Genomic DNA, 19,040 nt, shown 5'->3' with positions numbered 1-19,040 from the left:
CGCCTGCCCAGGTGGGTCACGAACCCGTGGGCTCAGGCAATCCACTCACCTCAGCCTTCCAAAGGCACGGTATTACAGGCTGAGCCACTGAGCCCGGCTAGACGCCATTTCATGGAAGATATTTGTGACACTACTGAAAATGACTGAGCTTCCAAAGTCTGTCACTTCACTCACTGCAGCTTCAGACAAAGACAAAGTCTAAACTATAGTCAGCTCTTAACTTTACATCACTGGATGACAACATTGGAGCCGAAAGTTTAGAAATCATACTTATTTACCCTCTAGCATATACTTTGGGGGCCAGTTTACTGTCTTAATTATATTTTACCAATAAAGAATATACTATTTTGTAGTATTAAAGTTTACTGTCTATCATGGTGAGGGAATACATGCTGAGAAGCAGGCAGGAAAAAGAACAGTTTGAGATCAAAATTGGTAACCTCTGAATTCACAGGACCAGTAAAATATGAGAAGATAATAAAAGTTGGTTATACTTAGAAATTGTAGACACTACAGAAAACGAAGTCTATTTCCTGCTCCCGGAGGTTGGAGCAATTTACAGTAAACTACATATTGAGAAGAACCATAAAAGTAGATCTGATTCCATATAAATCCTATAAAGCAAATTAGATTAAGTACAGTTAAAAGTTAAGGATGATTGGTGGATCAAGGTGGACCCTGGAGTCGAGTCTAGGAAAGGCTGAAACAGAGGGGCGACTCAGCAACAGTACCTTACACTTGGAGCCAAGACCCAGTTACTGATCCACATGTGCTGGGTTCAACACCATGTGATGGAATCAGTTGTAGCACATGCTTCTTTTGCTTTTTTGAAGACATGGTAGATCCCTGATGAATAAGCGCAGGCATGATGAATAGGGTAGTATGAGGATCATATATTTTGGAAACTGAAATTGATTGCTTTAAAGAGTACAGGGCACATGAGAGATGAGCCTTTTTCCATCTGAACTAAATTGAGGGAATCTTGACTGTTCTGGATTCTGAATCATTTAGGTCTTTCAGGCTTCTGTAATTTCCACAAGAAGGCACAAAGTCTCTAACAAGAAGCTACTATCTGTATCTAGGTTAGGAAAAGTGGATGAATTTAGCAGCAGACTCAGTTTGGTTATCATGACTCAACGCAAGAGTCCTCAAAAATGGTGGCACTTTTCTTCCTGAGGTGTCTAGTCTCTTGGACAAATGACCTGCTGGGGCAGAGAGTGCAGGCAGAAAACAACCAAGAGTTAAATTAAACCTGACCACTAGTAAATTAACACCCACTGCCAAGTGCACATGCACTTAAACCACCTGATGGCAGAAGACAGAGTAATGAGGTGAACAACTCAGCCCTGTTTGTCTTGAAATTCCCCAGTTAGATTAGTATTGAAAGTCCTCATCTCTACAATAAATCAAAAATTAGCTGGGCATGGTAGCTACTTGGAAGGCTGAGGCAGTTACTTGGAAGGCTGAGGCGGAAGGATCGCCGGAACCCAGCAGGTCGAGGCTGCGGAGGCTGGGAGTGTACCACTGCACTCTAGTCTGGGCGACAGCATGAGACTCCAACTCAAAAAAAAGAAAGAAAGAAAGTCCTGTGTCCCGAGAAACCTATCAGTCCTGGGCAAACTGAGATGTTTGGTCACCTTAGTAATAGAAGATAGTGACCTAGGGTGAGCAATTCAACTTTCTCATCTGGGACAGTTTTGGTTTGGGCCATTTCATTGGAAACACAAGAAATTTTAAGATGAAGCTACCTGAAAGTTGACCTCATTGAGGTGAATACTCAATACTCAGTCTCAATAGAGACTATTTTGAGTCTTTCATCTTTCAGGAACTCTTTAACGACATCAGTTTCCAGGTGAATGTGCTCTGAAGGTCTGGTGGCTACATCAGAGCACTGCAGACTCACTTATCAATTGTTAATAGCTCACCAGAAACATCTAAAGAAATATTTATTTGCACAACTGTTAAAACAGATAAAATCAGGTCAACGGAATTAAGACTCTCGGCAATTAGAAGTTTATCCTGTGAAAAGGACAAAGCTTTAGTGTTCAGTCAAGGAAGAAAGGATCTAAATCTGATATGGAATGTCTGTGAGCAAGAGGGAATTAAGAGGAATTTAAGTGCAACATAATGAAATTCTTTTCAGCTTTAACTCAACTATAAATAAGCTGCATTGGCTTCAGAATTTTTACCTAGGAGGAGCCTAATGGTGGCAATCTGACTGTAAGGGAGCGTATGAAGCTGCATTTCCCTAATGTTTTATTTAAGACAGAAAACACCAGTTGTCCATTTCAACACCCCTCACCTCAGCCTTTGCTATGGCACTGCCACCACAAACAAATAGCCTTGTACGAGGGAGGCAGGGAAGAAAACAGTGGGAGAGTGGCCGTTTTATACACTGAGTCCTATGCTCTTTATTTTATTTTCTTTTGAGTTGAGGTTTTTTTTTTTTTGAGTTGGAGTCTCACTCTGTCACTCAGACTGGAGCGGCCACTGTAGCCTTGACCTGCTGGGCTCTGGCGATCCTTCCGTTTCAGCCTTCCAAGTAGCTGGAACTACAGGTGTGCGCTACCACGCCCAGCTAATTTATGATTCAATTGTAGAGATGAGGTATCGCCAAGTTGCCCAGGAGAGTCTCGAACCCGTAGGCTCAGGCAATCCACTCACCTCGGCCTCCCAAAGCGCTGGGATTATAGGCTGAGCCACCGAGCCCGGCCGAGTTGAGGTTTTACTGTCGCCCAGGCTGGACCCTCAAACTCCTAGGCTCAGATAATCCTTCCACCTCAGCCTACCGAACAGCAAGTAGCTGGGACTACAGGTACATATCACCATGCCTGGCTAATTTCTTTTTATTTTTTGTAGAGACAAAGTCTCACTGTGTTGCCCAGGCTGGTCTTGAAATTCTAGGCTCAAGCAATCCTCTCACCTTGGCCTCCCAAGTGCTAGGATTACAGGCATGAGCTATCACATCTAGCCTCCTGTGCTCTTTAGATCTGGAAAATAATTCCATATATTACACTATCAGAGAGATTTGAATTAGTGCTTTTCTATAGGGTACTTCTAATTATTTAATGCTTCTTGGTACAGTAAGACAAAAATAGCATATCCTGCACATCTATGACAAATACAGTATTTGTACACGTAGAACCAGGCTTTTATTTGGGGTAGATAAAATAAAAATGGATATTTATTGTTAAGGAGTGAATATGTATGACAGAAATAGAAAGGAAGTTGATATTGTTTGAGAGAAAAATCAAAAGTAGATTTGCTCTGCCTTATTAGAAATAATTAGAAAGCACAACTGTGAGGAAACCGATTTTTTTAAAGTGCCTCTAGAAAATTTCTATAATGAAAAAGCTTGAAAAAATGAGCTTTGAAAAATCCCTCCCCAGCCGGGTTCGGTGGCTCAGCCTGTAATCCCGTGCCTTGGGAGGCTGAGGTGAGTGGATTGCCTGAGCCTGAAGGTTCGAGACCCGCCCGGGCAACTTGGTGAGACCTCATCTCTACAATAAATCAAAAAATTAGCCGGGCGTGGTAGCGCGTGCCTGTAGTTCCAGCCACTTGGAAGGCTGAGGCGGAAGGATCACCGGAGCCCAGCAGGTCGAGGCTGCGGTGGCCGGGAGCGGCCACTGCACTCCAGTCTGGGCGACAGAGTGAGACTCCAACTCAAAAAAAAAAAAAAAAATCCCTCCCCACAACTGGGTCCCAGAGAAGCAGATCCTCAAATGTTTATGAACCAAAACTAACAGATGACTACTGGCAGGAAATGAAAGCTATGGACCCATCATGGTGAGAACAGCATTTCAATAGGATTCTTGTTTGAAGCTTGTTCTCTAATAAGTGAAGAGAGAAATGGGGAAAACCACAGAAGACTCATCCATTACGGTCTATGAAAGGCATTCTCTTATGAAGCAGCTTCTAAGAGAATGTCCAGAGACGGCACCATGGCATAGGAGAGCCAATCTTTATTTTTGGCTTGGTGTTAGAATGGGTATAACCCTCACCTCTAAGTTTTAGGTATCTCTCAAGCCCACAGAGAACAATAATATCCAGTTCTTATTAATACAGGTGGCAGCTTATTGCAGAAGAAAGCCATTACATTTTTATCTCTGGGGAAGAAAGGACACACACACGTGTGGCTGTGGTTTTGATCATACTGCTTTCTTTCTCTGGACCCTGCAGGGACTTCTAGATGTCTCTTGATTCAATAAGACACCTCAGTTCTCTGTTTTTAGGCTTGTCTATTAGCTAAGCACTCCATCACCCTTCTCCTTTGTCTTTAGCTACAAGACAGTCCACATTGACAAGCCTGCTAATGAGTGAAAAAGTAGCAGCCTGGTTTCCCACAGGGGAGTATATAAATTTTAATAGCAGGCTTCCAGAAACAGGGCACCTGCTGCCCATCTCCACTTTCCAACCTGGACCTGGTGATGGAAACTTCAGCCAGGCCCACAGGGAAGGGTGGAGGCTGCAAACTGCCATTATACACAAGCCTGGTGTTGCCCTGCCTTCATTTAAGACCAAAAAAACCCCCCATCTTCTTCCAGAGATCGGGCAGAGTCTTCCCAGATAAACAAAGCTCTGTCAGAGCTGAAGGTACACCTGATTCCCTGGAGCTAGCTAGAGACAGTGCAGTTTGTTTCTCTCAGGCAAGCATACATGGCATTTGCCAAAATAAGAACATCTCTAATCTACGCCTCTTTATGGAAAACGAGACACAGAATGGCACCGTACTTGAGATGCAGATCCACCAGAAATCTTTTTCTTTGTCCCCACGTGTGTGGCTCTTGATTTGGGGCACATATCCTCCAGTGACAGAAAAATGGGATAGACACAAATTCTCACAAAACCAGAGAGAATGTTTTAAAGGGACATAGCATCTCAGAATCAATGCTATTTAAGTTTTTCTTATAGGATAAGGCAGAAGGGAAAAGAGGGGACTCAGGGTAGCCTTTGGACAACAGCCAGGAGCAGGCACCTTGTGGACATGAGAGAATGCCATGATGAGGCTGAACAGGTAGGCTGGAGACACTCTGTAGCATGCCTCAGGTGCTGGTCTGCTCAATGGAGCCAACCCATTATAACAGATGGGTGGGTCAGAGGCAGGGAGGTGATCAGGACACTCCTGTAAATGCCTGTAGGACTAGTAGTTACCAAGGTGAATGCATACACAAAAGGTCCTGAGCTGTAAACTTAAGATTTGAACATTTACCGTATGCAAACAATAGCTGGAAAAAGTACTTAAAAAAAAATCCAAGGGAGACAGGGCTGGCCTGTCCTAGAGCACCAGGCTGGGAATAGTTAGAAAAGGACAGATATACAAAAAAACCATTCTCTTTAGGTTCTTGTCCTTACCCTGTAGTCAGGGTCCTTCTCCCAGGGTCTTTCCCCTAAAAAGACCTCTCTGATGTTGCCAACAAAGCAAGGGTTCCAGAATCAGAAGATGTTAGTGCTGAAGGACAATGCAGGAGACATGCCTGCTTCATTTTACATAGAAGGAAACCAAGGACCAGTTTAGAGACCATGACCAGTTTTGTGATAAAAGACCTAGGTTGGCATGCTACTCCAAATTTCAATTCGAGACTCTTTTTTCTACCACCATGCTGCCAACAGCCATTGGAAAATTTGAATGAATGACAGAATTCTGCAGCTGTTCAAAATCAAATGTGAGAAGATATATAGCAGTATGGGTAAACGTCCATGGCATACCAAGTGTTAAAGCAAGTTACCAAACAATATACTTGTATATCATCTGATTTTTGTGGAGGCAAGTATATGCAGAAGGAAAAACAGGGATAATGGCCAAAACAGTAATGGTGCGTTATCTTTGGATAGGAGAATTATAGATTTATTTTTCACTTGGAGGTTTTCCGGTAAAAAACAGAAAAATTGTTAGACAAATTCTAAAAGGGCTATAATACTTACAGACAACTTTTGTGTGCTTTACTTTCCATCTTTAAAAAAATGAATATATGTTAATTTTTTATTCAGACAAATGGAGATTTGTATCCATCTACATTTTTCTCATAATTCTGAACCTAGTTTTAGTCTGCTTGTTTCACTAAAAGCAAATACTTCCTAAGAACAAAAAAATGAATCACTAGGTAAATATTGATCTGTTGCTAAGTGAATAAGAGACATAGCATCTCATCAAAGCAGTTATCCTCCAGACATTAAAAAATTCACTTATAATGTATCTTTAAGTAAATTATCTTAAAACAGATTTTCAAATGTACTTTAATGCTGAGAAAGAAGAAAAAAAGTCCTACTCTCATAACATACTTTCAATATTCATCTTTCTTTCTCTCTCTCTTGCTCTCTCTTTTTTTTTTAGTCCACCTGTCACCCAGACTAGAGTGTAGTGGCACAATCATGGCTTACTGTAGCCTTGACCACCTGGGTTCAAATGGTTCTCCCACCTCAGACTTCCGAGTAGCTGGGATTACGGGTGCACACCACCTTGCCCAGCTCATATTTTGACTTTTGGTAGAGATGAGGTCTTACTATATTGCCTAGGCTGGTCTTGAATTCCTGGGCTCAAGCAATTCTCCCACCTCAGCCTCCCATAGTGTTGAGATTACAGGCATGAGCCACCATACCCATCCATATTGTTCACCTTTCATCAACTTTTTTCTATACCAGAACATCAAAAAGGCATGTCCTGATTCCACACATAAGTCATAATAACCAGCTGCTTGCAGCAGGATTACTGAGTAGTATCAACAGCTTGTCATTAATCAGTGAACTGAAATTTCCAGCCTAGGCGAGTGCTTGTGAAGGTTGCAGACAGGCTTCCTCGTAGTAAAAAAATCTTCAAAGTACCAGGAGAAGCACTTTTACCCATAATAGACTTGTTTCCAGCCCTCAACTTCAAATACAGGAGAGGCTGTTTCAGACATGTGACTCAGAGAAAGAACATCAGAGGACGGTGGCTTCCGATAGAATGACAGAAATAGAAAGAGAGTCACATGGGAATCGAAGGCCACCCGGGGGCCAGTCCTGCTAATGACTCTCATCATGGGCTGTCCTCTTACTGCTCTCTGCCTCAATTCTCTCATCTGCACCCCCAAGAAAAGTCCCTATCCACTTCCCCATGGATAAGAAGGGAACAAACTTGGAGTCACACTTCAGTTTGGGTTCAGTTTCCTCCTCTGCTACTCCCAGTTCCCTCGTCCTTAAGATGAGAGAAGAGGATCAAAAGGCATAATGTCTCTGAGAGATACTCAACATATCTTAAATGCAGTAGTAACACAGACAAAAGAAAGGTAAAGTGAAAACATTTTGGTGATATGCTACGTGAACACAGGATACTGTGATTCCTAAAAGTAGGATCTAAGTCAGAAATAAGAGGTTTGTTTAAAAGATGGAGGGAATAAAGTGAATTCTTTTTTTTTTTTTTGAGTTGGAGTCTCACCCTGTTGCCCAGACTGGAGAGCAGTGGCCGCTCCCGGCCACCGCAGCCTCGACCTGCTGGGCTCCGGCGATCCTTCCACCTCAGCCTTCCAAGTAGCCGGAATTACAGACGCGCGCTACCACGCCCGGCTAATTTTTGATTTATTGTAGAGATGAGGTCTCGCTGCCCAGGCGGGTCTCGAACCCGCGGGCTCAGGCAATCCACTCACCCAGCCTCCCAAAGGCGCGGGATTACAGGCTGAGCCACCGAGCCTGGCTGTATAAAGTGAATTCTTTTACCCTTTAATCATTTGTCATGTTCAAGTCAGAGTGCCCGAGTATTTGGAATTTAGTTGCTTAAGTAGTGTTCCAACATGGAACCCAGGGGTCTGACCATCAAAGGGACAAATTTTGGAAGGAAGTAGGCTTTGGGGAGTCTGTCCCTTCACATCCACCTTCAAACTATAGCGAATTTCTAAACAAGCATCAGGAGTACCTTTAACCTAGGCTGACCTCCAACCCTAGTTCAGGCTTCACCAGGAGAGAATGTGGTAACTGGCTGACAACCAGAGTGCTCTGTGCTGATGCTGCTGGCTCAGATTGATGCTAACTTTCTACACAAGGCCCAAGGGGATGGGACCAGGGACATACTTTCACAGCACAGCACCAGGTCAGCACCTTAAACTCATCAAGAAAGAGTGCCAGGAAGGGAAAAAAGCAAAGAGAAACTGCTGGACTTAATGTAACTTTTTTGCTATGTTGCCCAGGCTGGTCTTGAACTCCTGGGCTCAAGCAATCTGCCCACTTCAGCCTCCCAAAGTCTTGGGATTACAGGCATGAGCCACTATGCCTGGCCTGTTTTATTTTTAAAAAGAAAAAGTGGTAAAAACTGCAATATCAGCTTTCTTTTACACTTTGAACAATTAGTATGGCATCAAACCTTACATGATGGTTTTCTGGAGCCTGGACAATAGCAGCCTTTGCAAGACTTCCTTCCTCTATTACTCAGGAACCAGTACCGGGTGGAAATTTGTACTCATCTGCATATAAACTTGCAGGGTTTTAAGCACTTTGGTTTTCAAAAGTTCTCCAAAAATGAGATGACAAGGAATCGGGCCTAGCAGTCCAACCTAATCTGAAAGTGGATGCAAATGTCACTAGTCAGTTCAAATTAGTGAATTATTATTATTATTATTGTAGATTGGAAAATGTAGTTTATTTAAAAAGTAAATTAGAGAGAGAGAGAGAGAGAGATTGGAGATTCACCTCCCCAAGGTAGGAGAGGGGGCCAGAGCTAGGAAGCACGGTAACCGTCCAAATGAGTGAATTATTAAAGAAACATTCAAAACATGAGCATAAAAATGCTGAATGATTTACAAAACATACAGATAGTGTGCACATCCTTTCTAGAGCAGATTTTTAACTGCAGACACTGCATGTAAGAACACCACATCCTTGGTTTTATGCCTGGTTATGGAGACAACTGTAATGGAAAGTCCCCTCCTCAGCAAGGGCCGTTCCAATTCAATATGATGACATTTATGTTGTCCATGGCCCTCCACCACTACGAGGCAACACCTCTCTTGACTTAGGCATGGTGTCATCACTGTCACACCTACCAGAAAACTGCACACAAGCCGGGCTTGGTGGCTCAGCCTGTAATCCCGTGCATTTGGTAGGCTGAGGTGAGTGGATTGCCTGAGCCCGCGGGTTCAAGACCCGCCTGGGCAGTGAGACCTCATCTCTACAATAAATCAAAAAATCAGCCGGGCGTGGTAGTGCATGCCTGTAATTCCAGCTACTCGGAAGGCTAAGGCGGAAGGATCGCCAGAGTCCAGCAGGTCAAGGCTGTGGTGGCCGGGAGCGGCCACTGCACTCCAGTCTGGACGACAGAGTGAGACTCCAACTCAAAAAAAAAAAAAAAAAAGGAAAACTGCACACAAACACACAAAACACTCAAAGCCCATGATGATAATTCTTCACCCTTGGCTAACAGCATGTGAAAATTAGCTAGATGACTAGACAAAGCAAGAACCCAAACTCTCAGGCGTCTCTCTTGCCCATCTATCTGCTCTTAGAAGAGAATCATTTGCTCAGTGTCACCAATCACCAAAAGAGGAAGTGAGAGGTGGTATCGGGATGAAGGGAATAGCTTCTACCACTATCTATCATCTTAGCAGCTTCATTAGTCATGCACTGAGGGACACAGTTTGAGTCAGACAGTTATCTAAGCAGCTGCAGTTGGAGAAGTCACAGGTAGAACGAAGTAAGCTTGAAGAGGCACAGAGTGAAGCAGCAATGACAAGAAAGGACTGAGGAAGTCAGACCAACCAAGAGAGTATGGAACACTTCACACGCAAGGCTTGCCCTGAACTCCGAAGGAAGACACAGTAATTCAGAAGACATCAACAAGAAAAAATTTAACACTATCTTGAAAACAGTATCTGTGACCCAGAGTACAGATTCCCTTCATTTTACAACCATGGTTTCCTCTCTCAAAGCAGTGCCCACCCCTGTCGCCCCTACAATACAGATCCACGCTTCTACCAGGAAACTTGATTCACCCAAACAAAAGCACTCTCTTTGAGTGCATTATGTTAGCTAATGCGTGGTACATTTTTTAGTAAGACAGGTGGAAAGTATCCAACTAATAAGTGTGCTTTTTAACTTATTAATTAGTTTGGGTAAGGATGGTTTATCTGTCCTAAAACTGGCAATAGGGCATTTGCTAAAGGAATACAGTCCAAGTTTTACCTAAAAATGACTACTATTTTCTGCAAAGTCCTCGTCATAGATGATGACACCACACTGTGGAGGAAGGGATGTTTCCAGGTAACCAAGATCTGATTCTCTTCTACCCTCTAGGATTCAAAGACCAGACTGCTATCAGACTGTGGCTATTTTAGCACCAGTGACGCCATGTTCCATTGATGCCTTAAGGACGCAATGTGAGAAGGTTCTTCTTTGAACATCACACAAAACCAAACACATCAGCAGGTGAGCATACAGAGGGTATGTGGTCTACTCACTCTTTGGTCAGAAGGGGACAAGACTTGAGCAGAAAGCGAGAGAGCCCCGAGTCCAGGAAGTAGAGGTCAGGCGAGGCTGTGGGGCTCTTCAGGTTCAAACACCGGACGATCACGTACAGCACAGCAGCCACTGCAGCCAGCTTCACCCCGTCAAACACGGCTGGGAGCTCAGGGGTCTCCAGCATGGCATTCATCTTGATCTGGGGAGCAGAGGCACAGGTCTGGGTTTACAAGCAGTGAGGGGGTGGGTAGGGCCCACCACATTACAAAGGCACATCAGGCTAAGAGACAACACCAGTGATGGCATGCCACAATCCAAATATGTCCACAGGGTCTCCCCAGGCAGACACCACTAGTACCTTATAGCCACTAATGGACTGGTAACAACCCAAATCACAAACACAGTCCAGAGAGCTGACAAACTGAGTATTGTTTTTTCTTTTTGTAACCTCATGAGCATCTCCAAGATAAACACATTTTAAAATGCTGAGAACAGCATCCTTTTGAGAGTGGGAAAAATAAGACTAGTCAGAGAGGCAGGAGCAGGACCAGGGCAGCTCTTTGATTTCTGTTAACAGGCCATCTCAAGTCTCTCTGCAGACTTCATCTGCACCTGGTGCACCAGGTATGTGTTAAGTGTCATGTTTATAGCCTTGGACAGAAACACGGGCTGGGACTGCTGTTGTCACCAGGTGTGGCTATACTGCCTGTGGGCCCTACCTCTTTATTTTCAGCGCAGGCCGAGATAAAGCAAACATGGCCGACTCTGCTCCACAGAGGTGCCCCGATGCTGGGGTCCATTTCAGACTCAACCCAGGTCCCAGTAGTCCTGGCTCCTGAGGGTTCCAGCCAGTATAAAATAGAGCACAGCCAGTTTTGTGTGTTTATGTTTGTGTGTGTATGTGTGTTTCCTGTAGAAGCTATCTGACTATAGCATTAGTCCAAAATTGAGCTAAAAGTGAACCAAAATTGACCACTAGACCAAAATTTAAAATAGGAGTACAGAAAAAAAAAAAAAAAAATATATATATATATATATCACTTATCCCAAACTCTCTTAATAGTTCATCTTTTAGTTGGGTGTGGTGGCTCGTGCCTGTAATCCCACAACCTTGGGAGGCTGAGGTGAGAAGATTGTGTGAGCCCTGGAGTTTGAGATCAGCCTGGACAACATAGTGAGACCTCGTTTCTACAAAAAATACAAAAATTTGCTGGGCTTGTTGGCATGGGCCAGCTACTTGAGGGTTCTTGAGGAGGAAGGATCGCCTGAGCCCAGGATGTTGAGGCTGTGGTAAGCCATGATTGTGTCACTGCCCTCCAGCCTGGATGACAGAGTGAAACCCTGTCTCAAAAAACAAACAAACAAACAAATAAAAAAAATACATACATATATTTCATCTTTTGAAGTAGCTTTACCTTATAGAAAACACACACACACGTTCACACCCACTCCAAACATATAAAACCAAACATCAACAACGACAAAAGTAACAGCAACAGCAACAAATATCCAATATTTTCCTTACTGCTTAGCAGAAAAACAGAACACCCATCAGCTGTTGCCTTAAAAATCAGGGAAACCACATGTTAACAAAAAGGAGAAAAGTGGTAACTCTCACAGCCAAGGTAGCTATGGCAACAGCTTCCCTTGGACTGGCTTCAAGCAGCCTCTGCTAAAAACAGTCATCATGAGAGCTCAGGTAGCCAGAGGTAGATATAGGATAGGCAGGGCAAAACAGTCCCCCTAAAACATGTTTGGGGTATAACTGAATAATTCTCCTGGAACCTACAGCAAGTTCGGAGAGGACTCAGAAGCCCTTTTCTAAACTCAAAATGACTTTGGCAGACAATCTCTGGCAGGGGTTCTGAACTCAGAGAGGAAAGGAAATCAAAGATCACAGCTCCTTAACTGGGCTTTCACTATCTGGGCAAGAAAGCAATTTATAAACTTACCTGATACAATTTTGAATCAAGGCTAGACCTTAGGATATACTCTCAGCTATACTTGAACTCTTGTGAGCATATAGTTTTTGTTTTTTTTTTGAGTTGGAGTCTTACTCTGTTGCCCATACTGGAGTGCAGTGGCCGCTCCTGGCCACTGCAGCCTCGACCTCCTGGGCTCCAGCGATCCTTCCGCCTCAGCCTTCCGAGTAGCCAGAATTACAGGCGCACGCTACCACGCCCGGTTAATTTTTTTATTTTATTGTAGAGATGAGGTCTCGCCTGCCCAAACAGGTCTCGAACCCATGGGCTCAGGCAATCCACTCACCTCAGCCTCCCAAAGGCATGGGATTACAGGTTGAGCCACTGAACCCGGCTTATAGTTTTCTTAAAGCTTAACTTCTGGTGACACATCACCTCACTCCTGGGGCTATATCACCTGAAAGCTATCTATAAATCCCTAAAACAAGGATCCTTGCATTCTGTGGGTCTCCTATGGGATTCTAGGGTCCAAGGACCCTCTGAAATAATGTGAAAATTTGCGTAACGTGCAGTTTTGTGGGTAGAGGGTTCACTGCTTTAACCAGATTATCAAAAAAGACTGTGGTCTCAAAAGGTATACAACACTGCAATGAGATACTCAATGGGTTTAACCTGAAGTTCCCAACCTCACCTTGCCAGAGCCCTGTCACATATGCCAGCCAAACTGAAGTGAGACAAATAGTCAAGATGATGCAGCTTCTTGATACAGATTTTTAAATTTCCTCTTACTAGTGGAGGGCCAAAAGCAAGATCCATCAGAAATTGTAAAGTTTCTCTGACTATATGCTGGTAATATGGAACTGAAATAGACGTTCTTCCTTATCACCTTTGTTGGGAAGACAGCAAGGCAATGTAGCCAGTGGTTTTTACCAGCTTCCTTGTTGGTCTAGAGTAGACCTATTGAACTAAACAAATAAAATAAGCAAATCCTTCCCTTTCCAATTCTACTCGGAAGAGACAAAAAGGAGAAGCAAGAGTCTTAGCAATACATACCTATGTCACTTATTCTTCTCACTGCAAATATGAATTTTCCTTGAAGAGCTGTACAGTTGGGTCAGTCGGTTCAGATCTTTTATTCAAATTAACCTAAAAGCTAAACAGATTGAATAGTGATGTTTTAAAGAATGAGAAAGAAGTAAATTAATTGAAACATAAGCATAGTCTAAGTTTCTCTGCATTTAAAGTCTTTAGGGAAAAGACAATTTCTTTAATTAACATGTATGCCACACTCTTGGACGTTTGACCATTTTAACAAGCCTGCTCGGAGAAGCCTTTGTGAATCCACTAAGACTGACAGGCTCTGTCTGGTTTCCAGGACAAGTTTTCTGCTGTGTTCATAATTCTGGTTAAAGCAAACTCATACCACTTTTACCCTTTATCTCATAACATAATCTTCAGAAACACCTAACAGGACAGGTATCATCTCTGTGTGACCAATAAAATAATTTAGCAAGACTTTAGATCAAGACAGCATAGTCAGTTAACTCATTCATTATCTTTCAAACATATAGCAACGACAGAAAAATATGAGCTGAGAAAAGTAAAAGGACACAGATGGGCTCAAAAACAAGGTACCAGAAACAGAACAGGCCAAAAACAATGGGTGGGGGACTGTACTGTCTGCCAGGTTTAGGTTCAGACTGGGGCCAAAGGCTGGTTGCTGAGAGGCACCAGAAGCTTAAAGTAATCGCTATGAGACAAGGAACCAGAGCTAAGCCTACTGTGAGAAACTACTAAAAGATCTATGGTTTCCAAAGAAGCAGAAGCAGCAAAAAAGAGAACATGGGTGAAACAGCCAATGTTTATGCAGTGCTATCTATGAGGTAAGTTCTCTTCTTAAAAATGAACACATACTAGCTCATTTAGTCCTTCCTGTACCCTAGGACATAGATGCTATTATTGCTCCATTTTACAGAGAAGGAAACTGAGGCATAGAAAGTTTAAGTGACTTGTTCAAGGTCACACAGCGACTTGTTCAAGGTCACACAGCTGGTAGATAGAAAGGCCAGGATTCATATCTAGCCCCACAGATCCCCCCCCCTTTTTTTTTTTTGAGTGGGAATCTCACTCTGTCGCCCAGGTTGGAGCGCAGTGGTATGCTCACAGCCACCACAGCCTCGACCTGCTAGACTCAGGCGATCCTTCTGCCTCAGCCTTCCAAATAGCTGGAACCACAGGCATGCACCACCACACCTGGCTAATTATTTATTTATTTATTGTAGAGTTGAGGTCTCGCCAAGTTGCCCAGGCTGGTCTCGAACTCCTGAGCTCAGGCAATCCTCTCACCTCTGCCTCCCCCTCCCTGAGTGCTGGGATTATAGGTGTGAGCCACCATGCCTGGTCTAGACCCTCCTCTTAATCACCATGCGATGCTACTTGAAGGCAGGAAAAGAGACAGAAAGATAAACAAGCAAGAAAATGGATGGTGCGGGACACATACACAAGATACCAGAGGCTTGCCCAAAGTCATACAGCTGCAAAAAGTGGAGCTGGGATCTAAGCCCTTTTTTTTTCCTGATTCTACCACACCAAAATGATTTAAGAAAATGAAAGCCAGTTGAAGGAAAGAATCAATTAACCTTCAGAGTAGTCTTGCCCAATTGCAAATTTTCATGATCTCTTCCCACTCTGAGGCAAATTACTCACAGAGGACCAGGGTGAAGAGCAAAGTCTTCAGCCACGTCACAGGTCACCTGATCTTGCCAGGCGTGGCTGCCAAATGAAAAACCCGGCAAGGACCACATCAAAGATCCTAAACTGGCAGCCCGTGGATCAGGGCTGCATTCTTCTGGCATTTTCAAAACTGCATTTATGAGTTGCCAAGTTATAAACACCAAGATATTTCAGATAAAAATCTAGATATCTGGTTTCTCTTGAAAATAAAATCAAAAGATTTGGCAACACAAAGCCAGCATTCTCCATAGCAACAATGAATAGAGCGGAGCAGCGGCTGGCCCCTTCAGACAGAGCAGGCTCTCTCCTGGTTGCCACAGTCCCCACCGCTCCCCACTAGGGTCCTCAATATTGACCCCTGGCCTGCTTTAATCATTCATGGTACCTGTAAGCATCTGAATATGCAGCTCCTGGAGAAAACCAAGGTCCCTTCTAGCCCTGGATAAGTCTGTATAGACTAAATGTTCAAAAAATATACTATAGTAGATGTCTAAATTATAAAATCATTTATATATATTTTTTCAGCTGACCCAAAAATTATAGAAAGGCAGAGCAGCAAAGCTTATAGGATAACATGAGGTAGTACCTTTTATTTATTGGTATTTACATTGATGTTTATTTGTACTTTAACTCTGGCTTCAACAAAACATCCTTATTGAATATATATATATATATATATATATATATATATAGAGAGAGAGAGAGAGAGAGAGAGAGAGAGAAAGGTCCAGAAATGTGGCAGACTGCTGATTGCTTCCTAACAGTAAGTTCCTCCTTCATCCCTAGTAACAGAAACCTGGTCAGTGTACCCAGGTAGAAAAAAACTACATACCCCAGACTTCCTTAGCTAAGTGAGTCCATGTGACTAAATCCTAACCAGTACTGAAGGAGTTGATCTAATTTCTGGAAAAGCTCTGAAAGGGTAGGGAGTTAAACTTTCTTCTGTCCCTTTCCCCTCCTGCATCCCTCAAATGCAGAAAATATGGCTGCAACTCTCCAGAGTCATCTTGGGCCATGAAGTAACCTTGAGGTTGCTCTAGGAACCCCGTTAAGAGGACAGCAGAGTAGAGAGACAGAAGTCTGCTCCCTGACAACTAAATGGAGACACTATATTAGACCTAGACTGCCTATGTCAGGACTTCTTTTACATGAGAGAATAAACATGAGGCCACTGGGACTTTTAGACCCTTTTACTCTGCAATTTCTAAACACACAGGAGGAAATACTATATATCCAAATCTTTACGGATGCTAAAATCACTTGGTTATAAGAGTACTGGCAATTTCTTTCTTCTCTAGTTTCCAAAATTCATCATGACTATAAATATTTTTGTTATTAGATACAATCTTTAAAATAGCAACTAACAAAATCTGAGATTTTTTTTTTTTTTTTTGCGTTGAAGTCTCACTCTGTCGCCCAGGCTGGAGTGCAGTGGTATGCTCACGGCCACCCCAGCATCAAACTGCTGGGCTCCAGCGAGCCTTCCGCTTCAGCCTTTCAAGTAGCTGGAACTACAGGCGCATGCTACCATGCCCGGCTAATTTTTTGATTTACTGTAGAGATGAGGTCTCGCCAAGTTGCCTGGGCTGGTCTCAAACCCGCAGGCTCAGGCAATTCACTTGCCTCGGCCTCCCAAAGTGCTAGGATTACAGGCTAAGCCACTGGGCCCAGCCCTAAGAAGAAATTTTAAAACCATGGACAAGGAAAATGTATATGTCAACATATATAACAATTATGTATATGATTAGGCATAGAATGTATCTGAGCTTTCTAACTGACAGAGGAAAAAGGTAAACCCGGTCAGACCCAGGGTTCTCTAAAATGGAAAGAGAACTAACACATATTGTACACTTACCCCCAGAAACACAACAGATACTCAGTGGAAACAGGGCTTTTCTGACACAGAATTATTTTTAAAAACTGTGAGACTTTATATAAGGGGACTGTGAGTGATGTGATAGACAATGTCCTCCCACAACTCTTTTTTAAAATAGAAAATGCAATAGAGAATTAATTTTGTTAACTCTCAAAAAATGCCAAGGTTTTAAAATTCAATTCAGGGAAGGCAATGCTATGAGAGATTTATAATTATTGTGGTCCAAATTTCTAGCCTTGCTTCACAGCTTCATCCTGAAGTCCTGAGAAGCAGATTAGCTGGTCATGTCCCTAGGGACACCACCTTTGAGTTTTAGTGGGCTTAAGTGCCTCACTGCCGCCTGTGTACCTAGCATTGTACACTAGAATTCACATTTTAAGTGGGGAGAAAGAAATTTATGTTAAGGTTATGTGTACTTTAGAAACTTGGAGATAAGAATAATTAGTCCAGAAAAAAAGTGATCAGGGGAGAACTTATGAAACAGCTAGATTTAGAACCTGGCCTTGGTATATGAAGTACAGACAGTCATCCTTACCTGCAGATTCACCAAACCACGGATGGAAAAATGAAAAAAAAAAGACAACAATGAAAGCAACACAGTATAACAACTACTTACGTAGTGCTTATATTGTATTATAATTAATCCAGAGATGTTTTAAAGTATATGAGAGGATATGCCCAGGCTATGTGCAAACATTATGCCATTTTATATCAGGGACTTGAGCATCTGTGGATTTGGGTATCCTGGTGATCTTGGAACCAACCCCCCATGGATACAGAAGGATGACTGTATAGGATTTAGAAACATCTATGAGTATGAGAATGTGTGTATATGTGTATGCAGTGCATAAATACTGGTATTAAACCCATACTCAACAGGTAATTTTAGAACAAAACTCTTCAATTCATTTGAATTATCTTGCTGCATTTTATTTTATGGTGTTCTTTCTTCCCAAGTCTGATCTGCCACTAAATATTAATATTTATTCTAGACATAGCAGATTCAGATTTCATTGTATTACTTCATCCCCCTCCCCCTTTTCTAGGCAGGTGAAATTCAGTTAGTGAGCACCAGGGTGTCTACTAGATAGGGAAAAGAAGTTACATAGCAAGGCTGGAGAGTTGGGTATGTCAAGTTGGAAAGGCAGCATTTCCCCACCCTCGCTCCAATTCCACAATGGGACAGCCTTTCAGTGTACCTGTGGTAGTCCTTTCCCAGCTCACCCCACATCTCCTCTGCTGTTCTATAAATGGGATTTAGGTGCTGAAAAGGAGAGTCATAATTCCATTTGTAGTCTCTACATTAACAAAGGAGCCCAAGATGCTGCCAAATAGCCAACAAACAATAGCCCCTGGTCTTTAAGATGTGCCTGACTGGTATTTCCACCAGTGGTGAAGGTCTGGGCTGTGCCACCCACGCTTCTCTCTGCTCTCCCTAGCTAAAAGCATTATTTTCAGATGGAGGCGCAGATGAAGTGAGAAACAGGGCCACTACACTGGGAGAAGCTGCAGTCTGGGGGCTCTGCCCCTTCCTGGCTGTGACCTTGAACAGGTCACTTAACCTTTCAAGCCCTAAAAACCTAATCTGTAAAATGAGAGGGTTAGATCAGAAGTAGATGATGCCAAAGGTCTCTTTCAGCTTAAAATGTCTGAGATTCTAGGGATAGAATTGCAGTGCTTGGCTAAAGAGCACAGGAAAAAAATGATCACTGTACTTTGTAACAGAAAACAACCCCTATGTTCCAGTTTACTTCATAGGCCATTATACAATAAAATTCATAAGAACAAACAACCCTCAGGGCCTTTGTACTTCTTCAAATAAATTAAGCAGTTATATATTTTCAGCTGACCCATTTATGCCAATAATTTCATCATATTCATTCCACCTGCATAGGCTAGTGATGATTTCAGACTTGGAATATTAATATTTACTGGCAATACACAGCTTACAGTGAAGAAAGAAAAACTGAGCAGAGTCCTCAAACACAGAAAACCTATTATCTGGTATAGTGAGTTGAAAAGTGTCCCCCTAAAATTCACGTCAACCTGGAACCTGTGAATGTGACCTTATTTGGAAATCAGGTCTTTGT

General features: G+C 42.8%; 1 protein-coding gene across 2 annotated transcripts in view; it reads right to left on the bottom strand.

Moving 5' to 3' along the window:
- The window catches only part of ABHD2 (abhydrolase domain containing 2), a 119,890-nt gene that overhangs the window by 76,932 nt on the left and 23,918 nt on the right, over positions 1-19,040 (bottom strand). The window contains exons 2-3 of one of the 2 annotated variants that reach the window (XM_008070615.2): positions 13,395-13,494; positions 10,419-10,618 (exon numbers count right to left, since the gene is read on the bottom strand). In XM_008070615.2, coding sequence (XP_008068806.1) covers positions 10,419-10,612 — 194 coding nt within the window. In that variant the 5' untranslated portion in view covers positions 10,613-10,618; positions 13,395-13,494. The remainder of the gene's footprint in view (positions 1-10,418; positions 10,619-13,394; positions 13,495-19,040) is intronic. The other variant, XM_021718836.1, reaches the window with a different exon arrangement.

Source organism: Carlito syrichta, unplaced genomic scaffold (assembly GCF_000164805.1).
Source record: "Carlito syrichta isolate Samal-C Ts95f unplaced genomic scaffold, Tarsius_syrichta-2.0.1 Scaffold313872, whole genome shotgun sequence".
NCBI lineage: Eukaryota > Metazoa > Chordata > Mammalia > Primates > Tarsiidae > Carlito > Carlito syrichta.
This window is presented reverse-complemented; position numbering and strand designations above follow the sequence as displayed.